Source organism: Cheilinus undulatus, linkage group 18, assembly GCF_018320785.1.
Source record: "Cheilinus undulatus linkage group 18, ASM1832078v1, whole genome shotgun sequence".
Lineage (NCBI taxonomy): Eukaryota > Metazoa > Chordata > Actinopteri > Labriformes > Labridae > Cheilinus > Cheilinus undulatus.
This window is the reverse complement of record NC_054882.1, coordinates 23,432,976-23,456,316: the sequence shown is the minus strand read 5'-3', so window position 1 is coordinate 23,456,316 and position 23,341 is coordinate 23,432,976. Positions and strand designations below refer to the sequence as shown.

Genomic DNA, 23,341 nt, shown 5'->3' with positions numbered 1-23,341 from the left:
AATGTCTGGCCCCCGCAGCATCTGTCTAGAAAAAGCTTGCCCTTGTGCAGAGTTGATGACCCCTGCTCTAGCTACATCCGAGCTAATAGCTACACCGGTGGAAGCCATTGCTAATGGGCTACAATACCACAAAACCCCCTTAGCCTCACTCTCCTTAAATGGCACTGATTGGTCAGGACCGTTTTCAGGGCTGACACGGATATTGTAGATTGGAGCTTTGCAAGATAGATTTACCTGATGACGTGGAGTCTGGCCAATCTGTGTAGAAGAAAGAAGCTCTAACCCCTGAGATGAGCAATTGGGGGAGAAGGACCTTAGTAAGAGAGGTGTTCCAGAGAGTTCCAGGAGGACAGCCATCAGTGCAGCCCTCCACTGATCTGGGCTTTATGGCTAGACGGAAGCTTCTCCTCATGCAAAACACACAAAAGTCCGCTTGGAGCAAAATCTCCACATGAAAGCAGTGGAAAGAATGGGTCATTAGAGGACAAAGTAAATTCTTAAAGATGTATTAAAGTCCTGGACTCTTTTCTGGTTGAGGAGGAAAATGAGGTCATTACAGAAACAAGACAACAATGTTGGTTTCCTGTATCAGCCTGCTGAAACATACTGATTTGCTACCTTCTAATATTTCACACATGGTTGCACCTCATCATTCCTCCTATGCCCGCTCAGAGGAACTGGCCTGACTTTGAGAGCCTTCAAACTGCCATAATGAATTTAGTAGAGTAAAATCCTAAGTGCTTATTAAACAACTGATTCAGAGTGACCTAAAACTTGGTTCAGGTTCAACTCATTGCCTCTGCTTGTGTTGCTGTCGTTGTTGTTGTGGTGATCTGTGCCTTCCTGATGAGGCCTGGATCACATTCCTCTCGGTTTCCGTCTCAGGTTAACGAAGTGTGTCAGTAAAGCTCATCCAAGCAACACCAGAGCTTTAAATGGGGAAAACAGATCTAGCGATTTCAGTCATTATGGAGTTTTGGGTGCCTGTCATTGCTTTACAGCTTGGAAAACCATGTTCATATTACAGCACGTGAGGAGCAGACAGTCGTGTTTAGGGATCAGGTGTTCTGCTTGGTTTCACATTCACAGTGCAGTATTACCTCTGCTCATTGACCCTCTTTACCCTGCCTATCATTCTCAGTATGCTGCATTTTGAGCATAATAAGGACTGAAATACTGCAGATGTTTGCTCTACTTGTTGCTCATTCACAAAGCACAAAAAAAAAATGACTCAACCTGACAACTGTGAAAAAAACTTCGAAATCTTCCTGTGATGAAACTTTTCTCCACTGCATCCAATCAATGAGTACTTGGGATGTCCATACTTTCACATGCACACATGCAGAGTGTGGGCCAGAGTGGGGCACGTGCTTATCGATTAATCAATAAAGAGCCAGAAGTGCACTGCTGCCAGACCACTGCTAATAACAGCACTGCGACTGTGTAACACTGTTCCCTCTTGTTAGAGTGGAAAGGCTGACAGATAAAACACCACTGCAGTCTGGATGGTTACTGTCATGGAAGGTGAAACACAAAGATAAAATTAAGGTGCATGCTACACAATAATGAGCCAGATTTGGGGCTTGATTACCCCCTTCCACAGCAGTCAAGATTTTGTCTTGCTTCTAAAGATTATCTTACCAGAAGCTTTTGTGTAGAGTGATCCAAACTGCCAGGAAGAGTGTCGCCACACGGATTTCAAACTGTTAATGGTAAACATGCTTGATATGAAAAAAATGAGATACCCTGATATGTGGGAGGAAAGCTAGCAGCAACTTCTAGTTTTGAAAAAAGAAGCAAGTGTCCACTTTAGGCTGGCTGCAGAAGTGTTGGTAGTCACATACTGAGCACATGTTAACAGCCCGAGTCAAAACAACGAGTTTAAGCCTTTACAGGCAAACACGGTTTTCCAACTTCTTTTGCATTATTTTGTAATCAAGATCACACCTGATCATAAATATCAAATATTCTTTGATTTTGGGGAATTTAACTCTTTTAGTGGCAGTTAAGTGCACAACTATGGAAGCCATTTTTTGACTAAACTGAACCTCTGGTATCGCTATCATTTCGAAGTGTTGTGCAATTGTGCAATCTCATAATTAAGACTTTTTATCTCATAATTTCAACATTTTATCTCATAATTATGACTTTTTATCCTGTAATTATGACTCCTTATCTCAAAATTTTGATTTTTTAATCACGTAATTATGACTTTTTATCTTGTAATTATAACTTTATATCTAGTAATTATGATTTTGTGTGTCATAATTAAGACTTTTTAACACAATTTCAACATTTTATCTCATAAATATGACTTTTTATCCTGTAATTATGACTCCTTATCTCAAAATTATGACTTTTTATCACGAAATTATGACTTTTTATCTTGTAATAATAACTTTTTATCTAGTTATTATGACTTTGTGTGTCACAATTAAGACTTTTTAATTCATAATTTCAACATTTTATTTCATAAATATGACTTTTTATCACGTAATAATGACAATCTCATAATTAGGATTTTTGAACTCATAATTTCAACTTTTCTCTCATAATTGTGACTTTTTCCCATAATTATGACTTTATCTAATAATTATAACTTAGGTTTTTTTTTTTTTTGTTTTTGTTTTTTTGTTTTTTAAGAATTGCCTAACTTTCACATTTTTTTAAGGTGCGGAAATGGGCTTCCATACAAAACCCTGATGTTTGAAATAAAAAACAAAAAAAGAACACTTATCTCTCATATTCTACATGCAAACACAATTTCTTCAGGGATTATCACAAATGTGTTAATAATAATGAGCAGCAGCTTCCATTTTTATGCATTTTTTCTTAATTTCAGATTTTACACATTGTTAGAGTCATGTATAAATACAAATGACGCCATATATAAATAGATGAAAAATACACTAATTTACACCTTTTTTTTTTTTTGTAACCAAACTTTATTCAACTATTCCCATTTGGTGCCTGGAAACTCAGGCCCCGTCCACACGGAGGTGAATTCAGGAGTATATGCAAAAGTTTTTTGTTGTATTGCCGTTTCATCCACACGAAAACAGCGTTTTAGGAGGCCATAAACGCTACTTTTTGAAACTAGGTCCCCGAGTGAAAATATCTGTAAATGCTTTCCGTTTCGTCTCCGTGTGGTATGGTGGCTGGTAAGTCCGTCCTCAGCTCGTTCTCTCTTCCATCTGTCTGTCTCTCCCTCTCACTCTTCCTGCTAGAGTGCCCCCTGGAGGCCAGGTGCTTTTTGTCGTTTCTGGTTTTGGAGCGCGTTTTGGATTAGGATCGTTTTGGGTGTGGAATTGTTTCTGTATTAGAAGCGCGTTTGCCATCATGAATTTGTTTTTGATTCTTGGAGAGCGTTTTGTCAGTTGCATTGCGTTTCCCCTTTTGAAGTTCGTTTGGACTTTTGATTGCGTCTCTGAAGTTGAAGTGTTTCTCTTACTGAAGCCGTTTTGTTTCACTTTTGCAGACTGTTTGCCCTTACCGGTCATCATAGTGTGGACAGCCAACAGCATCTTTCTTGAAACGATTTCGTCACACATAGGCGTAGGCCACTTACCCCGCATGTTCTTATTGATCCAAAACAATAATGGCGGATTACGGTGTGTTCGTGATGCAGAAGCTATTGAGCTTATTACGGTTTTTACAGAAAAAGCTGATGCTACTTTATCACCACCGCGAATAGCATACAAGATGTTCTTAAATCCAACCTGTTTCTACCACTTTCCCTACCAAATTCTGCCACTTTTAAGCCCATATTTCCACTGTCAACCACTTTTACAAATTTTTATGTTCATGTTTGCCAATTTAGCCCCATTTTTGACACTTTTATCTAAATTTCACCACTTTAAACTCATTTTTATTCTGTTTAAAAAAAGGGATATACATTTTAAGATGGATATATACTATGGCACAAATGAATTAAAAACAAGATCTTTGTTGCTTTTAAAAGAGTTGTTATTTTTCAGGGGAAAAAAATAAGGCTATCACAGCGTAGCTTTATTACTCCTTGTCGTTTTGGGTGAAAATGTCTGCTTAATGACGTTGAAACCTTTTGAACCTGCAGCTATAACATTTTAGTCTTGTTTAAGTGTCTGTGAAAAAAGCTAAACACATTTTTCGTCAGACTTTTTAACATTAAAGGTCTATTTTTAGCTACTCCTAGTCATGTCTACTCCCTAGAGCTTATGGCCTATACTTCAGTAAGACTGTAGGGGGAGCCCAATTTGTTTTGGCCTCCCTTTTGGGCAGCCTTCGTGTCATCAGTCTTCTTTGTACAGCCTCTTGGTACAATTTCATACAAGCTTTAAGTTTTTCTCTGCCATGAAGACAAGAACTAACCTAACACGCCATGGATCTGTTTCACACATCCATTTGGAAAACCTCTCATAGACAGTGTTTGGGAAAGGGCAGAGGCTTTGGAAAAAAAACTCAGATGTAATTGGATGAACCTTCTGTCTGTCTCATCTTTACGGGCCAATCAGAGCAACAAAACACATGATGTGGCTGTTACCGAGGAGTAACTCGAACTCGAACCATGGTAACTATAGACATGTCAGAACACAACTCTTGTCATTTTTGAAAACAAAACAACTAAATTCTATTCTGTGTTCTTCTTTTAACGAAGAAATATCAAGTTCTGATAAAACTTACACTTTAGCAGCATCCACACTAATGTCTTCAGCCATATCTGCACCTCATCTTGTTGCTGCTTGCTTACGTCACGACTCCTCCGTGCTTGGCTGCGTGATTGGTCCTGTCACTTTCTGACCGGGCCCAGACGGTGCAGACGGGAGTTTTGCAAGATGGATTTGCCAGTGAAAAACACGGAAACAGGCGTATCCATCTGCTTTGCAAGGTTAGACATGAACTTTCTTCCTCTTAAACTGCTGAAGCACCTGTGAGACAGGAAACAACAGGAGAAGGTCGTCTGCAGAACTGAACACTTCGAAATGATAGAGACACCAGAGGTTCAGTTCAGTCAAAAAATGTTTTTGCAGAAGTGAACATCATGTGTCACATTTGCTTAATTTTGTCCCCGATGAATTGTCCACATGTCACTTCACAGGTTTTTCCCAGTGCATGCTGGGAAAGACTCCAGAAGCTCTGGCTAAGAATGACTGTGTTAAAACAATGAATAAATGAGGCATTGAAGAATTAAAATGTACTCTGATTTTGTGTGCAGTTTGCTGTTAAGTGGAGAACTGTATATGAGTCCTTGTCCTGACATGACAGAACTGAACCTGACGCCTCTTTTCTCTGTGTGTATCAGGTACGACAGCCAAACATGTGGTGTTCCTGGCAGGAAACACGGCGAAGCACGGCCTCCGCTGCAAAGCCTGCAAGATGAGCTTGCACCACAAATGTGAGAACGGAGTGGGACAGCAGCGCTGCATGGGCAAACTGGTGAGACACATGACAGAATCATGCAGTCATAAAGTAGACAGTACTGTGTTTGCTGTCAACAGTTTGGGAAATTCATGAATTTAATCACTGATGTCATTAGCAACCAAAACAGACAGATCAGAATTGGCAGTGCGAGCAGCTCCCAGCAGAATGTGCTTATTCAGAAATCACACTCAATGTGTTAGCGTGCTGGTACATCTGCGATCCCCATCCATCCTCGTCATCGTCCTCATCATCGTTATATCATCACTCTGTGTGTCTGTGTGTCTGTGTGTGTGTTATGTAACAGGAGAGTGCAAAAAAACCCTCTCATCATCAGCAAAAATCCTTTAATTCAGGATCAATACAATCACCCAGAGGCACTATGGAAAGAGTGACACTCGCATGTTCTTTATCACAGTCTCATCTGTGATGTCTCTTTATGTAGAAAGTCCAGCCTTGGTTTCCCTGTGAAATAAAGAGGTGTAAAAATGTTTGGAATAATTATCACATCATTTATTTATCAATGTCAGTTTTCAAAATTGAAAAAGGCACAGACTGTAAAGTTTTCAGTGTCATGAACTTACATAGTTTTCAATGTGAATCTTTTTCACATGCAATCCTGAAATTTTTTCTAGAAACTTCTCCACTTCTCTGTAATATTTTGGAGTTGCTCATTCATGACCCTCACAGTGTGAGGTTTTTCCTGCCAGACGGGAAAATCTATGAGTTATTGATTCACTAGTCGTGTAGAATAAATATCATACCCTCCCCCGGCTGGCTTGTGGTGAATTTTCTGAAATATTCCCTGCCTCTTTCACACACATAGACTAACCCAACTTCACGTGGAAATATCACGACAGAGTCGGGGGGAGAGGCTGGAAGTCAGTGTGAAAGATTTCTCAGTTTTGCGTTTGCCTAGGCAGCTCACTCAATTTCAGGTTCAGTGCATGTGTGAAAACACCATGGATTAGCTGGTGTTGCATCATAGATGGGGGCGGGGCATCCTTAGGGGAGAGACAGAATTAATTTCTCCAGCCAACAATGCTGCAAGTGCGTCGATTTTAAACTCCAGTGTAAATGCCGGCAGAGTCACTCTGATGACCACTCAGCAGTTATGGAGTTACCTTGATGATCTCTCAACAGTCACACATGTACATCGGGAGTGAAAAACAAAAAAAAATTAAAATCTCAAAAAAAAAAAAAGTATGGCGAGGCCAATGGGAAGAAGAGTGAAAACGTGTTCTCTGCCACAAGGAGCTTACAGTGTGGCTCTTTGCTCTTGTTTTGATAAAGAAATGTGGTCGAGGTCTGATAAACTGCCTCTTTTCTACAGCTACATCTAAGCTAATCGCTACCACTCACAGTGCAAGCCCCCGTCCAGCGTAACGATTGCAAACTCATGCCAAAGCAGCTCGACAGAAGAGCAAAAACATCTTTTTTGTCAAAAAAAGCTTGCAGTGCTGTTCTTTGCTCTTTATTTTATAAAGAAATGTGGTCTGGTTCTGATAAAACTGCTGCTATAGCTGAGCTAACAGCTACAATAAGCGGAAGCCATTGCTGTGGGTTTTCAGTTCAGCTGAATTCTTGCCCGTAGCTACCCCCATTGGTAAGAGTGGATTGGTCTGACCATGTTAAGTGCTGCACAGATGTTGTGGATTGGAGCTTTTCAAGATAGATTTGCCTGATGACAGACTGGCAAATCCATCTGCTCTGCCCGGTTAGCTTTGAGTTTCCTGTCTCATAAATGTTTGACTTCATAATTTCGTAAATTTATGACGTTTAAATCTTAAAAAATTTCTTCCTGCAGGATGACATACCATCTCTTCTTCTATATGGCTCCATGCTTTGGCTGGGTGAAAAATAAAATAAAGTTGTAAAAGATCATGATTTTAAAGTTCATTTGTTGTACAGAAGGCCACACAGGAGCCCTTTCGTATTGGGATTAATGGTTTGATTGCCCGTCAGCATGAAGCAGGCGTGACTTTATCTACAGGAAATATAACTGTCTATCCATATTTTAACGCCAATATGCTGCTGTTAAAAGCAGCCTATTGCTGTCTTTAATTCAGTTGCAGCTTCCAGCAGGCTCAAGAAAACTATGAACACTTTTCCTTTTGGCTCTGTTTCAGTGAAACTCGGAAAGTATTTGCTATACATCTCTGTTGTTTTGTTTAACCAAAATCCAAAGTTTGATAACGATATAATTCCTTCTGTTGATTTAATAAAGCTGTTTCTCTCCTCATTACTTCTGAATACAAGCCAAACAGAGACAAAAAATGAAGCTGGAGTAAAGTGTTGAGTCTAAGAGTGCTGACATAAAAAAGAAAGAGCATTCTCACCGAGTAGGGACTATTTATCTAGCATTAGTGCAGTCAATGAATTTGATTTTCAGTTTTATGACCTCACAAGTCAGAGGAAATGACCCTTGCTCTGTAATAAACTCTTTAGCTTATGGAGCATAAAGGGATTCACTCTCATGATCTGCTGCTCAGCATTAAAACCAGGCTGGTTGGTTGAAGGGTCTGGGTGGGCAGTGGGGTTTTATTGGTAGAGAATTCAGTCACACTATGCCAAAAAACATTCATCACTTTCAGTCTTGATAACTGGCAGTGAGGAACTGAACGTGTACTCTTTAGTCATTTGCACACATCCCACACTGAAGCCCTGTCAGGTCATATTATGTGTGATTTCCTACCTTTTCTATCTCGTTCCTTCACAGCATTTGACTGAGAAAATTTGGCTTGAATAAATTAAATTTGTTGAATTGCTCTAAATTAGCGGCAAGAAACGGGCGTATGAGAATGATGAAGCTGCCTTTCTCTCTCCCTTCTGAGATGTCTTTCCACTGGAGGCCTGCGGGATGAGGCCTGCAGATATGATCGGCTCTCAGGAGTGGAAAATGAGGTTGAGGGGTCAGGCACAAAAAGGGAAGTTTGCCCAGTGGAGTTTAGCCTGAAATTCAACTTGCTCTAAACTTGGACACTTCTGCAGCCATGCTTGTTTCTCTTGGCTTGAACATGACTTTACTAAAGGAATCAAATTACCTCATGCTTTGAGTCTAAACCAGCAGTATCTTATCTTATGAATTCACTGAATCAGTAAAGCAAACATAAGCTGATTAATTTCACAAGGAGGTTGGTTATGCATCTTCTGACCCACAGATTTGTGATGAATATTCAGTATGGTTGAGTTTGAGTGTCTAGGAGTCCTTCCAATTCATATGAAACATGATTATTAATCAACAACGTGTCAATAAACATGTAACTTCTAGAAATGTTCCGATTCCAATACTAGAATCGAAAATACATCCAATACTGCTTAAAATGCTGGTATTGCTATCGGTGAGGACACAAGTTGATGCACCAATCCAATACTGTTTGATTTAACTTTATATTCTGCTTCATTGAGCCATGTTAAATGTTAGCACTATAAATTGGAAATCAATTCTTCAGAAAGTTCACACCGGTAATTGGTACTTGGTATCATCTGTTACCCAACACCTTGGTACTGGAATCAGTATCAGGAAGGAAAAAATGGCATCGGAACATCTGTAGTAACTTCATGCTTAATACATTCACAGATACACTCAGTAGGAAGTCATTGCTATCCGAACTACTCCACAGGGTTTATACTTTACATCAATTTCAGTTATACACTCCTAATTTAATTCTTCAAGATTTTATTCAGTAAGTTTTAAGCTAACAAGCTTAAAGAGGTGTTATAATTACACCTGCCATTTTTTCTTCACTATTCCATTTCCCCCCCTCATATTAGCTCCCCAATATTCAAGTTTAAATGAAACCAATCCTATGCCTCCATCCTTGCCAATACAGATAGATTAGATATAACATTAAAATAACTCTATAATCTATATTCCTCCTGATGGTCTGGACTGATGTAATAGATCATAAAAAGGCCTCAGTAAACTGGGACTAGCTGTAACCCTGGCTAGTGAACCTTCTCTTCTGGCTCTACTGCCTGGATGTAAACAAGCACAGATATCATCTCATAGAAGCAGCATGACATGTAGTATCTTTGGTTCAAAAACTGAGATGTTTGTAGACTGTGTCAAGTTACATTGACCAGAGCAGTGTGTGACCACATTTCCCACAAGCATATGGACGTTAACCTGCAAGGACAGAAAGCTGGTGGGACTAATGCTGTTGAAGTTCGCTACAACCTAAATAACACTGTTAACCTACAGACAGTTACGAATAGATGGTGCTCAATTTATGCTGTCTTCTGAGATTATCTTAGACTAGTTGCCTTGAGAACATCCCCAACACTTAGAACAGGCAAATGAAGGTTCAAATAAAAATACTTTAAAAATATATAATATGAAAATATTTACATAAAACATTTAAAGTCAAAATCCTAACATAAGTAAAGACGCTGGAGCACATTTAAATATTTATTAAAGCTTAATGTCAGTGGGGGAAGGCCCTGGTAGAAGCCCGAAAATCAGTCCAAACAAATCAAGAATAAAGTTAAAGTGCAGAACAAAACTCCCAAAACACTCAGGGAAAACGCTTCAAAGTGCTGGAAAGCTCGGCACCTAGTTCCAAGACAAAAGAGAAGACAGGGGCAAAATACAGATGTTTGACTGGGCTGAGCAGCTGCAGGAGAGAACAGTTAGGACTGGGTATAGAAAAAACACACAACTGAAGAGAATAAAGCTTCAGAAACAAGATATGACGTGGCAGTAAGATAACTGAGGCAGTTTGGAACCACTAATCACCTAAGAAGCATGTTTTTGGACTGCAGGATGAAGCCAGAGTGCTCAGATAGACCCCAGGCATACACAGAAACAACAATGAAACTCTACGCAGAAATTCCCAGTCTAACCGAGGTTTAAACCAGGAATGTTCTTGCTGTGAGATGTTTGGTGCCTGTCTTCCCCCACTCTCTCCCACTATATTCTCTTTCTCATTTTAGCTGTCCTGTCTAAATGAAGGCCAAAAAAGCTTAAAAAGACAGTCTTGGATTAATACAAAAGAGAAAAAACTCACCTCTATTATAGATTTTGTTTGTTAATTATGATTTTTTATTTGATTTATTATGCCCAATATTCACAGCAGTTAAAACCCTGCTGTATCCAGCCTTGATAACAGCTTGGAAAACTCAAAGGTTGCTTCTTTTAGCTGCCTCATCATGAGAAGTGTCAAATGATGAACTAATCAGGACTTATTTATAATTCAGGTATTAACACCTGCCACTCGGATGTCAAGAATGTACATAAATGTGGGGGTGGGGGGCAGATCTTGTAGAAATAAACAAGAAAGACTTTTGTGTATGCCTAAAGGCGTGCACAAATTGAAAAACCTGAAGGCAGACATACATCAATATTAATTATTACTGCAGAGTTTGAGGAGCATTGAGGACTCATTTCTTTACTTTACAAGTCTGATGGGGAAGTATTGATTGGATGCAGGAAGGTGATGAGAATAGAAATGATAAATGTTTCAATGCCTCTGGAGGTAGGAGGAGGACATGACAGGCAGGTAAATCAGGATTTTTAGACCAGGTTATTTTGCAGTCAGAAACTACAGCCATGGTCAAGGTTTTTTAGTTATTTATTATTTTTGTATGAAAAATTGTTCTGTTTAATATTTTAAAATGTCTGTCAAATGATGAAAACATTGGAATTGATTTGAATTAAGTGGAACTAATGATACTCCTCTGCTGTGTGGACAGTGCAGACTGGGTCTTGCATCATGTTGTAAGCCCCTTCAGCATCCGCGTCCCACTCCACCTACTGTCCCCTCAGGGTTTCTCCTCATATTGAAACTGTTTTTCATTGCATGATACCTGTCAGGTTATTTCTTTTCTGAGCATTGATCAAATTTGCAATTTTAGCAGGAACTAATGAGGATTAAAGTGTGAATAAGTCATCATAGAAGAAGTTTGTCACTTGCTTTTTTTTTAATTTTTTTTATCAAAGTCTAACTTGAGCTGTTTTCAGCAATTTGTGACCTGTGAGGCTGTATGTCGGTTTGTCTGATGCCTCTTTCTTTTCTTCCTCAGCCAAAAGGCTTTCGGCGGTACTACAGCTCTCCATTACTGATCCAGGAACAGTACGGCTGCATCAAGGAAGTTATGCCTATTGGTGAGCAGCTTAAATCTCTATAATAGTTCCAGTTTTCCAGCGTTTACTAGAGCAGTGGTTCTCAACTAGTCTAGCACCGGGGTTCATCATCACCTCCTTCATGAGGAAAAGTGACAAAATGTCTGAAAATTTTTAACCATTAAGATTAATTAGAAACTTGTTGTTTGGACCTCATGTATCTGAGCAATAAGACAGGACAAGTTTATCTTATCTTGTTTATCTTTATTCACAGTATTTTCCCATGATAAGTAAATTTATGTTCTTTTCTTTAGAACTTATTTGACTTTTTTGTCCCCTTTCCCTCGGAAAATAAATGCCAATTTAATATTTGAAAAATTCTAGAAAAAAAAAAGAGGACAAGGCGATCAGACTGGCTCAGCTGCAAGAACTGTAAATAACAGAAGAAAGATCAAATTTTATTTAACAGATTAATGATGTGAAAAAAACTATATACACTATCACTACTGTGGTTATTGATCAGACAAAAATTATTAAACGACTCTGAATAAATTTATAAAGGAATTCTTGATTTAATTTCTGATATTTTTATTCAAAATTGACATCCCCAATTCTAAAAAAGTTGGGGTGCTGTGTAAAATGTAAAAAAAACAAAAAAACAAAAAACAGAATGCAAAGATTTGGAAATGTCATGAACCCATATTTTTTTCACAATACAACATATCAGATGTTCAACTGAGACATTTTAAAAAGTCATGAAAAATAGTAGCTCAATTTTGAATTTGATGGTAGCAATACATAAGTAAGTGTTACCAAAAACAGCTCATTTAAAATGGACTGAGGCAAAATGGAAAACTGTTGTTATCAGATGGATCAAATTTGAAATTATTCTTGGACACTATGGCTGCCATGTCCCATGAGCTAAAGAGAAGAGGGACCACCCAGATTGTTATCAGTGCACAGGTGATAACCCTTCATCTCTGATGGTATGGGGTCGCATTAGTGCCTCTGGCGTGGGCAGCTTACACATCTGGAAAGACACTATCAATGCTGAAAACTACAGAGCTTTTTAAGCAACGCATTCTCCCAACCAGACAACGTCTCTTTCAGAGAGGGCCTTGCATATATAGTATAAGTGAGCAATGCTAAACCAAATACTGTATCCATCACAACAGCTTGGCTTCACAGTCAAAGAGTCTGGATGCTGACAGAAAACATTTGGTGCATTATCAAACAAAAGAAGACCCAGGACTGTTGAGTTGTGAGAACCCGACATCAGACAAGTGTAAGACAACAGCAACTGGTCTCCTCACTTTTAAGACGTTTACAGACTGTTGTTAAAAGGAGAGGGGGTGCTACATGATGGTACACATTGCCCTGCCTCTACTTTTGTGAGATGTGTTGCTGCCATCAAATTCAAAATGAGCCAATATTTTTCATGAAATGTTAAAATGTTCATTTTCAATATCCGAAATGTTGTTTGTTTTATAGTGAATTTTTATTTGGGTTTAGTTTCCATTTTACTCAGTTGCCCAACTTTTTTGAAATTTGGGTTGTAAGAAGAATCTAAGAAATTTTAAAAAGGGGGGCCTCAGTCAGAGATTTGTGATTAAATGGGGTTCTTGGCATAGAAACTTTAAGGGGACTGCTGCTCTAGAGTCAATGCTTGAAATATTTCCTCCACCTGTTTTATGAGATTTACCTGCCTGGGGTGAAGGTGTCGTTGGACATTCTGCTGTTGTTTAATCATGTCTTGTTTTATTTTCCTTCAGCCTGTGGGAATAAAGTTGACCCTGTCTATGAGGCGTTGAGGTTTGGGACATCACTAGCGCAGAAAGCAAAGAGGTCCAGCGGGTCTGAGTCACCACACAGAAACTCGGTAAGAAAAGTATAATTTATGATGTCTGGTTGTAATTGTCTTCACCACATTAACACAAACTACCTCCTACTGCCAAATAAAGGTAAACTAAAGCTGAAACAAGTTAGATTTGTTTTTCTTCTTGGCTTCATAAGCACAAATGTACCTGTGGACACATAAATATTTGTGAGTTCAACTGAGGTTTTACTTGTTGTATTTTGTCCTGATGGTCTACATAGATACTGCCATTGCAGGGCTGTAAACACTACCAATAAAGGCAGTCTGGTCCAGGCAGAGATAGGGAGAGATGTCTGTACAAATGCTCATGTTTCAGCTCTGAAGATGGACTGCACTGATTGTAGCGCCAAACTCACCAGCCCTCCTCTCCATGTGTGTGGCTGGGTCTTTCATATCTTATCACCACTAATGTAAGCTAAACTGTGTGTGCAGTCTGGGAGATGTTGTGTTTGAGCAATCCCGCCCTGTCCTTTGCAGCTGTGAATGGGTGTGTGAGACAATGTGATCTCAGCAGGGCTTATGATAATAGCTTCCAAATGTAGACTCAATAAACATCATGTTTACTAAACAGCAGTTTTATTAAAACAAGCAGGGAAGTCAGAGAGATAATGGATTCAATCTACAACAGAGAGTACGGTCTAGTAATATATTTGATTATATTACACCAACAGGGACTGTAATGATACTGTATTCAAATACATTTACTTTAATATGAAGATAGCTTGTTGCAGCTATAACAGCTTCTTGGAAGACTTTCCACAAGATTTTGGACTGTTTCTGTGGGAATTTGTTCCCTTCATTCTGTATAGCATTTATAATGTCAGGCACTGATGTTGTATGAGAAAGCCTGGCTCACACTCTTCCTTTCAGTTCATCCCAAAGGTACATGATGGGGTTAAGTTCTTCTACACTGAACTCATCAAACCATGTCTTTATATTCCTTGCTTTTTGCACTGTGGCACAGTCATGTTGGAACAGAAAAGGGCCTTCCCCAAACTTTTACCACAAAGCTGGAAGCATAGCATTGTACAAAATGTCTTGGTATGCTGAAGCATAAAGACTGTCCTTCACTGGAGATAAGGGGCCAAGCCCAAACCCTCCATACCATTACCCTAATCCACTAAACTTCACAGTTTGCACAATGAAGTCATTCAGGTGATGTTCTCCCAGCGTCTGCCAACCCCAGACTCATTCATCTGACCTGTGGCAACAGGTCTGATTGAAACACCTGAGATCAATAATGATCAGGTGTGGCCAAATACTTTTGTCCATACGATATTTAGTGTAAAATGTGAAACGTGGCAAATGGGAGATGAGCCATGATTAACTACAGAAATTGCAAGATTAACTGTGATTTTAATAATGTAACTGTTTGACAGCACTAATAATTTTGCATGTGATGCTCAAACAATGAAAGAATGGCTACAAGCTGGTAGAGTTGAGAATTTCACTGAGAATCAACTATTCAGTGTTGATCAGTGAGCAATAGACAAGGGACTTTTGTGTAGATTTGTGGAGACTTTTGCTCACTCTTATGCAAACATACTAAAACAATGCATGATGATTATCAGTCTAATCTGTTAATATGAATGACAAACCACTTTCAGCTTAATGTTTAGAGAAATGCTTTTCTCATTTGAGAATTCAGCCCATCTCCATTTTATATATTCTTCTCTTTCCCTCTATCTCTTTCTGCTTTCTTATATATCTGCCTCTTCTAATTTCCACCACTTTCCATCTCATTTATCTCTTTTCATGTCTTTCTCTTTCCATCTCTATTTTTCTCCCTAAATATCTGTGTTGATCCTTTAATTTCCATCTCTGTCTCTCCACATCTATTGATCTGTCTCTCTAATCTCATTCTATCTCTGCAGACAAATGACTTGGATAAGGTTCCAGAGGAAGTGGTGGCTCACAGCAGCAGGCAGGAGCTGACGAGAAAACACAGCGATGATGGTGAGCGTCTGATTTGTTACACTCTTGTCTATCAGGAGCAAAGCTATGACCCATTGTGACTGCTCCAATGAGTTTCTTTTCTATTTTCCACTGACCTTTATTCTTTCTGCTGTTGGCCCTGCTCTAAACAGCGTTTGTGTGTAGCTCTTTGGTTGGTGGTAGTCAGGTTTTCAGCCAAACTATTATCCTTACAGTAAGAGACAAGGCAGTGACCCTGAGCATGAAGGATGGAGGAGATGCTGGTTTTAGCAAATGTCCTTCGAAGCATGGTTATAATTCTCATGATCTGTGTCTATCTGAAAAATTTCATACTTTTATAAGAGACTATCAGTAATGACCCCCTGATCTTTTCTCTGCATCCACTCATGGCTAAAAATACATAACCTTTCCTGGAAAGTTTCTAAAAGTAGCACAGAATGCAAGTACGTTTCATTTGCTTGGAATATGTGCCAAAAAAAACCCCAAACTTTGTTGCTTTTTGTCACCATATTAAACTTGATTCTGCTGTATTGCAATAAGTGATTATTTTTTTTCCACAGTTTTCACTGTCATTGAGAATGGGACAGAGCACTACAACCAGCCAGAGAGAAAACCTGACGATTTACCGGTGAGTTCAAATATGTTTAATTGTTATAATCAATGTGTATGTAGCCTGTCTGGCCTGTCACTTCGTTTCACTACAGAATCTCTCTCTGAGTTGTGTTGTTAAGGATGAGACAGGACCAGAGCTTTCATACCAACTGGAGCAGGATTTATTTTGCTGCCATTCCTTACAAAGTAAAATATTTTCATATCTGGATCTCACACGCACACTTCTCCTCAGCATGGCCTCAAGCTGTCTGTATAAAATACATGTGTGCCATTTAAATCTCATACATTTTGCACAAAAACATGTGAAACTGACAAAACATGTCAATATAAGTCTGATTGCATGGCTTTAAAGTTTCTTATTGAAAAGGAACCACAAAGAAGCTGTAAAGCTCCTTTAAAAGCTTATTTCCTACTGAACAGTGGCAGTTTACAGTGAATTATAATGAATTTAACCAGTTCACACTTACATTTAGTCACATAATATGAATCAAAGAAAATAAATGATAATAAAAACAGAACAGGGCTTGCATACCTGTGCAAAATAAAATATTTTCGGCACAGAAACTTCATATCTGGGTCTCAATGCACACCTTTTCAAAGGAGACAATAAAATGCAGTAAGAAAATCACCTGCGTGCTTTGCTAGCCCAGCTTGAGTTTGATAAACTAACACTTTAAACAGTATTTTATCACTGAATGAGAGAGCGTATACAGACACTTATTCCTCCTCAGTGTGTCCTCTAAACATCTGAGGAGGGTTGTGCTAACATGCAGGAAGAGATGCCATCGCAGAAAGACTGCAAAATTAAAACAAAATTTTAAGTTATATAAAATACAATTACATGTAAAAGTAAATATCTGAACCTTGAAAGAAGAGTGGACTTTTGATGAATTATATCATCTTTTTTACACACCTGTTACATGTACACTGTATGGTCAAAGGTATTCAGCCACCTGCCTCCTACAAAAACAGGGGCTGTCATGACATTGTATTCAAATACATGTACTTTAATATGGTTTTATTCCTCCTTTTGTAGCTTTAACAACCACCACTCTTATTAGAAGACTTTCCATAGGATTTTGGAGTGTTTTTAATAGGAATTTGTGCTCATTCATTCTGTACAGCATTCAAAAGGTCAGGCACTGATGTTTGACAAGAAGGCCTGGCTCACAATCTCCATTCCAGTTCATCCTAAAGGCACTCAGTGGGGTTAAGGTTAGGGCTCTGTATGGACCAGTCAAGTTCCTCCTCTCTGAACTCATCAAACCATGTCTTTATAGTTCTTGTTTTGTACAATGTGGCACAGTCATGTTGGATTAGAAAAGGGCCCTCCCCAAAAGCATGAGGCTTGCATGTATCTGCTCAGCAATAGAAACCCATTCCATGAAGCTCCCACAGCATAGTTTTTATTCGCAAATTAATGCCAGTGGAAGTTCAGAAGTCTTCAGCTCTGGAATCAGTCTCGCGTCTGCGAATTTTACACCTTATTCACCTTAGCAGTCGTTGACCCTGCTCTGTGATTTGTCTTCTTCTTCGTGGTTAAGTTGCTGTTGTTCCTAAATGGTTCCACTTTCTAATAATATCACTTAAAGCTGACTTTAGCTGACAAATAGCATCCTATCACAGCAACATGCTTGAAGTAACTGAGCTCTTCAGAACAGGGGTTCTCAAACTTTTTAGCCTGTGATCCCCAAAATAACAGGGGCAGAGACCAGGGACCCCACGCTCCCTGGAGGTGGTTAAAGTGTACAATTTTGCACATAGCATCAGTATAAATGGACATTTTAAGGGATAGTTGTAAACCTTACTTATATTTAGACACAGATCTTGCTTAATTAAAATGTTTTATTTTTAATTAAACTAATTTTTAGGTTAGATTTTACAATAATGGATGACTATATTGATTAAAATCATTTTGAATTCCTCTGCTTTTTTGAGCAATCATTATGTGACCCCCCTGGGGGTCTTGTCCCCCACTTTGGGAACCGCTGCTTTAGAAGGACCCATCTAGGTATCAGTATCAGAATGTTTGTAAATGGAGACTGAATAGCTAGGTGCTTGACCTGAGGGAGCAACAGGTCTGACAGGTCTGAAACACCTGAGATCGTAATTAACAGGTGTGGGCAAAAACTTTTGTCCATATAGTGTGTCTGAAGTGTGCAGGGGTGTGTGAAGCCAGTAGCTGTGCAGAGGGAGAGGCATGCAGACATGCAGAAGCAATGCAAGATTTTGAGGATGCATGTTGTTGTAAGTTACAGTTAGTGCCACTTTTTATAAAAGAATAAAAAACATTACATTCAAAAGTCCAGTCTAAAATTAAGAAGTATAACATTTAATCGTAAAAGGCTTACAGAGAAATATAGTTTAAATTATGTTGTTAAAGATTAGCCTAGTATTGCTGGTGGCTGAAAGTTTTCACTCAGCTTTTCTTCACAGTTTTATTTTGCAGCTTAGATTCTTAAGTGATGTATCACTGGAGTTGTTTAGAAACCTCTTGAGAGTTGTCTGTTCACTGACCAGTGCCTGAACTCGGTGTGGTTATTCTGAAAACTGATACCCAGCCAGTCTGTTCTGTGATCATTAAGCATGCTGTACTTGACTCCCCCCCACCACCTCCATCATCACTGCAGTTTTTCCCAGGACACTGAGGGGAAAACTTATTTTCCTGCTATAACAAATCAAGTCTTAGCTGGCCTGCATTGATAGAGACAAGCCTTGACCTCACAGTAAAGTTGGATCTGCAGATCTGGCTTCAGAGCTGCTGTATTTATTTTCTAAGGATTCAGAGCTGATGATACAAAATTCATGCAAGTGAAAGAAAAAGGTTAAACCTTTGTGAATATCACCACCACCTGCAGGGAAACCTTGAATATTTCATGACCATGTTTCCAATCTTTCTCCTCTTATCCACTCTCATGTTGGGATTTGTCAGGGATGTGCTTCTAGTATCAGTGTTCTTTGTACATATTTTCAACTTGCAGACGTGTCTTGTGTTTACTTTGATGGTTTTAGCATGTTTATCTACATTGTCAACAGTGGAAAAAGACCACAGATACTTGTACAAAAACAAAAATTGAACAAATAACCATACAAGGACAAAAAAATGGGTCTCAACGTACATTATGCTGCATTTTCAGGCTGGACCGAGCACAGCTGGCAGCGGGCTGTTTGTCTGTCTGCAGACAGGTCCATTAGCTCAGGATGGCAGACGGACAGATGGAGGCTCTGCGGGGTAATGAGCAGAGAAAAACGTTCGAAAAACTGCCACTTCACCAGAGCTGGAGCCTCCAATTTGAGATGAGAGGATCACACGCACAAATGGGAACACAGGCAGTCACACACAGGGCCCCCATCTGTTCACACTTTTCAGGTTTAGTGTAAAACTACACAAAATCAATTGAAAGTAAAATACTCTGATTCATGCTGTGATTTTTTCTGTTGGCTTTAAAAATGAGATTTGATTCTTGTTCCTTCCTCCAGTCAACAGATTTTTTGGCATTTGAAGTCTTAAATTTGTCACTTATAATCAACAAACAACTATTGCTGCCATAAAAATGTGTGAATTGACCTTGCAGAGCTGCCATTATCAATATTATTATAGAACATGGGCCGTATATTAAGATGGACAAAGCAACAGTAGCCTGTGTGAAGTCAAAACATCTAGAGCTCCCACTGCTGACTGACCTTTCTCTTTAATGTTAACAGATGTGGTGTAGGTTAAACTCAACTTAGTGTTTAGTAGGTCATGTCTTTGTTTTAACAGTGCTTCTTGGCAATAAATCTTATACTGTTGGAAAGTTTGTTTTGCTTCTAAATGGAGCCACATTTGTAAGGGACATTTATTTGAGGGATGAGCAGCAGAGGTTAGTATGTGGGTTGCGTACCTGAAGAATGTGACAGATATTTTCCAAATCGAGATAAAGAACTGGACTGTTGCTCATTGGTCCAAAGTCCTGTTTTCAGATGAAAGTTAATTATTATCAAGTCCAGAGTCAATACTGTCAGCCATCTACCAGGAGATTTAAGAGCATTCCTGCTTCCATCTGCTGAGAAGCTTATTGAGATTAGGCCTGGGCTATATGGCCTAAATATGTTATCACCAGGTCCGTCTCCATGTCCATCATCAGGCAAATCCATCTAGTAAAGCTCTAGTCTGCGATGTCTGTGTGGAACCAGACGCTGTTTGGACCAATCAGTCATGTGAGGCAACAACAGACAGCAACTTCTGTGTAACTCGCCATAAGCTTGGTGGAATATAGCTGCAGTTCTATCACAACTTGACCTCATTTATTTATACAATAAATAGCTAGAAACAGCATTGAAAGCTTTTCATGGCGGAAAAGATGTTTCCACCCTTCTGCTAACCTGCTTCGGCATAAGTCTGCAATAGTTAAGGGGGAAGAGGAGGCAGGGGTTATAGTGTGGGTCTGTATCATAGACTGTAAAAGAATTGCACAGAGTCTGTGTGACGTCAGCCGTTTGATTACAATAGGCGGACTCAAACAACTTTTGAAGCTAATCTGTGGCGGCTTACGTATTGAAATTGCTCTCAACTGAACTTTGGATCAACCTAACGGCAAGAGCTGTTGAGCTCGACTTCCTGTCAGCTAAGCTATCATCAAAGCTAGCCTTCTGCTGGTAGCGTCTGCCTGTCAAGCTATCTGTCAATCAAATGATACGTGCCAATTAGACGCGGAGTGAGGTTTTTCCTAAAGATAATAGTGATGATTGTGGTACAAAAAATCATTCATTCCCCGTACAATGTGTGCCCATGAAGACATTAGCTAATGTGATACATTTTGTTTTTTTGAACCAGGCTCTAGACCAGTTTATTTCTAGTGTAAATAATGTCTTTTTGACGTGTGTTGGGTATGTGACTTCCGGTGTTTCTGCAGCCAGCCTCAAGTGGACAGTTGTAGTATTGAATTTTTTCACCAGACTGAGCTGTTTTCCATCACTTTGTTACCCTAGTGTTAGCATCTGTTATGCCTAGCGTAGGCACTGCTACTAAACAAGCCTGTTAAACGGTAATGACGGTGTTACGGAAATCCATTCCGAGGCAGAACTTTTACTGGTGACCATATCGATACCAGTTTACCTCCCACCCCTAATGGAGATACTGATTTCCTTTTCTAGCAGGCCTTTGCACCTGCCAACAGTGAAGCCAAAACTACTAGAGAGTAGTTTGCTGACCATGGCATTACTGTGTTTGATTGGCAAGCCAACTGGTTTCACCTGAACCCCGTAGAGAATCTGTGGAAAATGTCAAGAGAAGGATGAGATACACCAAACTCAAAAATAGAGACAAACAGAAGGCTACGATCAGAGCAACCTGGGCTTCATAACACCCCAGCAGTGCCACAGACTGATCGGCTCTATGCTACATCACATAGATGCAGTCATTTGTGCAAAAGGAGATTTAACCAATCACTGAGTGCAAAAATGAGAATAATTTTCCAGACGATCAGCATTTCTGTGTAATAAATGTTTTTTGGACTAGTGTTTTGTGATATTCTAATATTTTTGAGATAGTGAATTTTTTATTTTTGTGAGCTGTATGCCATAATCATCGATTCATCATCGATCAACCACTTAAACAAGAAAAATCGGAGCTGCTGTGCCAATTCAATTTAAGGAGACGGTATTCTGGCTTTCCCTCAACAAACTCATCAAATACACAATCCAACAACTCCAAATGCTGTTGTGACCTGCACATTCACCACGCTATGAAATAATAACGTATACTTATGTAACATTACGACACATGAAGCAAATACTCGGAACTATTTCTTGAGTAAACCACTGGGCAGAGTGACACAGTGCAGCAGCCATGTCTGGAGTGTAGTTCCGGCTTTGCATTTAGCTTTAAAACATCTCCGTCTCGTAATGTTCCATGATTATTTCATAGTGTGGTGGATGTGCAGGTAACAACTTGTCCACGAGAGCGTTTTGGAGTTGCTGGATTGTGTATTTGATGAGTTTGATGAGGGAAAACCGGAATACCGTCTGCTTAACTTGAGTTGGCACAGCAGCTCTGAACTCGGCAGTGGCGATCTAAAAATAGCTTACACCGACAACTGAAGGTAACAAACCTATTACTAAGACTATAGGAATTATGGCAATGGGCGAATTTGCCAAAATGTTGAAGTATCCCTTTAAAGAACTAAAGACTGCTGCATTACCATGACTACATTTTCCCTCACTTCAACTTCACTACTGCCTTATTTTTGGATTAGCTGCTAAAAAGAAGGCTGTTATCTTGTCCTGCCCATCCTTCTCTTCAGTGTCCCAAACTCCCACAGCACCAAGAGCCTCTCAAGGCCAGTGAGTGGCTCTTAGTTAGCTCTAATGGATTGCTGCTGCTTTATGTTGCTGTTTTCACCCTCGGGCCACACAGGCAGTTTGCCTTGTGGCCCGCTGTTAACTCGACTCATCCATCAGCTGCATTGCCATTCCACAAGGGTGCACTCAGCAAGCAAAAAAAGAGCAGCAACACTCCTCTTCATTACTATAGTGACAAAAAGAAGGGGGGGGGGGCAGCCCTTGCTTACAAAACAATGCAGTTGAGTGTCTTAAAAAGCCATTATTTATCTTTTAGGGAAATATTCCTCTAGGTGTTATGAAGTGAAAGAGCAGGTCATCATTTGGAGGGATTACAGGGACACAGCAGGCGGGGTTTGAGGTACTGGTGATGAGAAAACACCCACCCGTTTACAAAGCAGGCGTGAAGAACAGCAGAATAGTGTTGTATCTCCTTGTTAATTGCGCTCACACTTCTCCGACAACTTCCTCTCCACCCACAAACCCACTCTGCTTTAACTTCCTGAGTGTTCATGAAAACCATGATCCTCCTCCTCCCACTGGTGTTGATGCTGGATTAAAAGGAACAGATTGTAGAACAACTTAAGTGGCTCCGTGGTGTATCACTGTACTGTAAACAAGGGTTTCTCCTGCCTGTGTGAATGCCAAAAGACTATTTTAAGACACGGCTGAGAAAGGGAGAGAATATGGTGTTGCATTGTCTTGGTGTTTTTGTTTTGAGACTTTTGTTTTTAATCTGTGTGCATTTGTTTTTCTGTCTGTTTAGTTGGAGCAGAGCCAGCTACAGAAAGACGTCCTAAAGCTCAACACCTATGTGGCCTTGCACAGTTTCACTCCACAGGACAGCCATGACCTGGAGATGAGGTTAGTGAAGACATCTGGGCAGTGGAACAATTCATGACAGGAAAAATGGGTTGTTGCTTAAAGGTAATATCTGACATGCTTAGAAGTATTTCTTCTGAATGTTTTATTTGCTCTTGAAAAAGTCTAAAGGAAAAAATATAAAACAGAATAAAAAAGAATAGAAAATATAAATGCTACAAATATTATTTGTAGCAGTTAAATTCCATTTCACGTTTGATTTAATCTTCTAAGTAAGCAGGATTCACCTGGTTTGTCTCCAATTGCTGCAGAGT

At 39.5% G+C, this 23,341-nt stretch overlaps 1 protein-coding gene across 2 annotated transcripts in view; it reads left to right on the top strand.

Moving 5' to 3' along the window:
- stac (SH3 and cysteine rich domain) overlaps positions 1-23,341 on the top strand; it is a 54,580-nt gene that overhangs the window by 15,273 nt on the left and 15,966 nt on the right. For both annotated transcript variants that reach the window (XM_041813013.1, XM_041813012.1), the window contains 6 exons: positions 5,282-5,415; positions 11,422-11,503; positions 13,234-13,340; positions 15,212-15,293; positions 15,833-15,900; positions 22,972-23,069. In XM_041813013.1, the coding sequence (XP_041668947.1) occupies positions 5,282-5,415; positions 11,422-11,503; positions 13,234-13,340; positions 15,212-15,293; positions 15,833-15,900; positions 22,972-23,069 (571 nt within the window). The remainder of the gene's footprint in view (positions 1-5,281; positions 5,416-11,421; positions 11,504-13,233; positions 13,341-15,211; positions 15,294-15,832; positions 15,901-22,971; positions 23,070-23,341) is intronic.